General features: G+C 51.9%; 1 protein-coding gene and 1 pseudogene across 1 annotated transcript, besides 1 other annotated feature; one reads left to right on the forward strand and one right to left on the reverse strand.

The window, feature by feature from the left end:
* Positions 1-250: 250 nt before the first annotated feature.
* Positions 251-285: a sequence feature (A-rich).
* Positions 286-458: 173 nt separating this feature from the next.
* Positions 459-662, forward strand: TraAM80_07203 (hypothetical protein; annotated as a pseudogene).
* A 127-nt stretch (positions 663-789) lies between these two features.
* TraAM80_07204 (60S ribosomal protein L12) lies at positions 790-1,125 on the reverse strand (the record flags this gene model as incomplete). The annotated part of the gene is made up of 1 exon (XM_029384008.1): positions 790-1,125. A coding segment is annotated over one exon (336 nt), but the record flags the coding sequence as incomplete, so codon positions are not given.
* Between the last annotated feature and the right edge of the window lie 2 nt (positions 1,126-1,127).

The raw sequence follows: 1,127 nt of genomic DNA on the forward strand, positions 1-1,127 counted from the left end.
AAACAAAAATCACAGATTTCAAAAAAGAAGGCCCCGGGTTCAAAGAGAACACCAATGGAGGCGACGTCAGGACCCGGACGCCATGTTCACGCCTACTTGGAGCGTTGGCGCATACGCCGGCGGCGTCGCTTTAAGCGCTTTATGCGCTTCTTGTGCCACTTGGGCCGCATGCCTCCTGGGCGACTAATTGTCCCCATTTCCTACCTAGTAGAACGAGAAGATGGGAAACAAAGGATGGTCATAGGCAGCGAGCAAGACAAAAAGCAAAAAAGAAAAAGAAACAGACCCTCACGACGAGTCCACCACCCACATGGTGCACGACAAAAAACAGCGGCAGCAAAAGACGGTGAAATTAAAAAAGAAAAAATCAACTCAAAACAGCAGAGCACTGACAGCAAGCACAGTTGGGCTATCCCATCCACAACGCCTTCCCTCTAGACCAGAGAAGGGCAAGTGATGCCATGCCATGTTCGCGCTTACTTGGAGCGTTGGCGCATACGCCGGCGGCGTCGCTTTAAGCGCTTTATGCGCTTCTTGTGCCACTTGGGCCGCATGCCTCCTGGACGGCTAATCGTCCCCATTTGTGCTCTACGCAAGTGTGGAGAGGAACAATCAAGCAAGAAGACGAAGAACAAAAAAAGAAAAGCAAACAACAATGGCGAGGACCTCAATGCCCACTCACGCGTCCGGCATAGCATTAGATGGGCCAGTAGAAGGCCAGAAAAAAAAGACACACACAAAAGCCACCAAATAATAAGACAAAAATAAGTAAAATAAAAAATCATGAACTTAGTTCGGAATCTTCAGTTTGCCATCACGGACCTTGCCCTGAATCGCCTGCGGGCTCTCGCCGTCGATGGTGCAGCCGACGGACACCGCCGTGCCAAGCACCTCCATCACGACAGCCTTCATGGTGGCGCCCATGGAATTGGGTGCCGCCTCCTTTGCAATCTTCAGGATCTCCGTGAAGGGGATGTTGCCGTTGTGCTTGATGTTCTTCACCTTCTTGCGATCACGCGGCGGCTCCTTCAAGGCGCGGATCAAACGAGAAGCAACAGACGGCGTAACACGCACGGTGGCCACACGATTCTTCACACGCAGCTCACATGTGACCTTAAGGCCCTTCC

The sequence above is a fragment of the Trypanosoma rangeli genome, assembly GCF_003719475.1.
Source record: "Trypanosoma rangeli strain AM80 chromosome Unknown Tra_15.4_contig_00291, whole genome shotgun sequence".
NCBI classification, from domain to species: Eukaryota; Euglenozoa; class Kinetoplastea; order Trypanosomatida; family Trypanosomatidae; genus Trypanosoma; species Trypanosoma rangeli.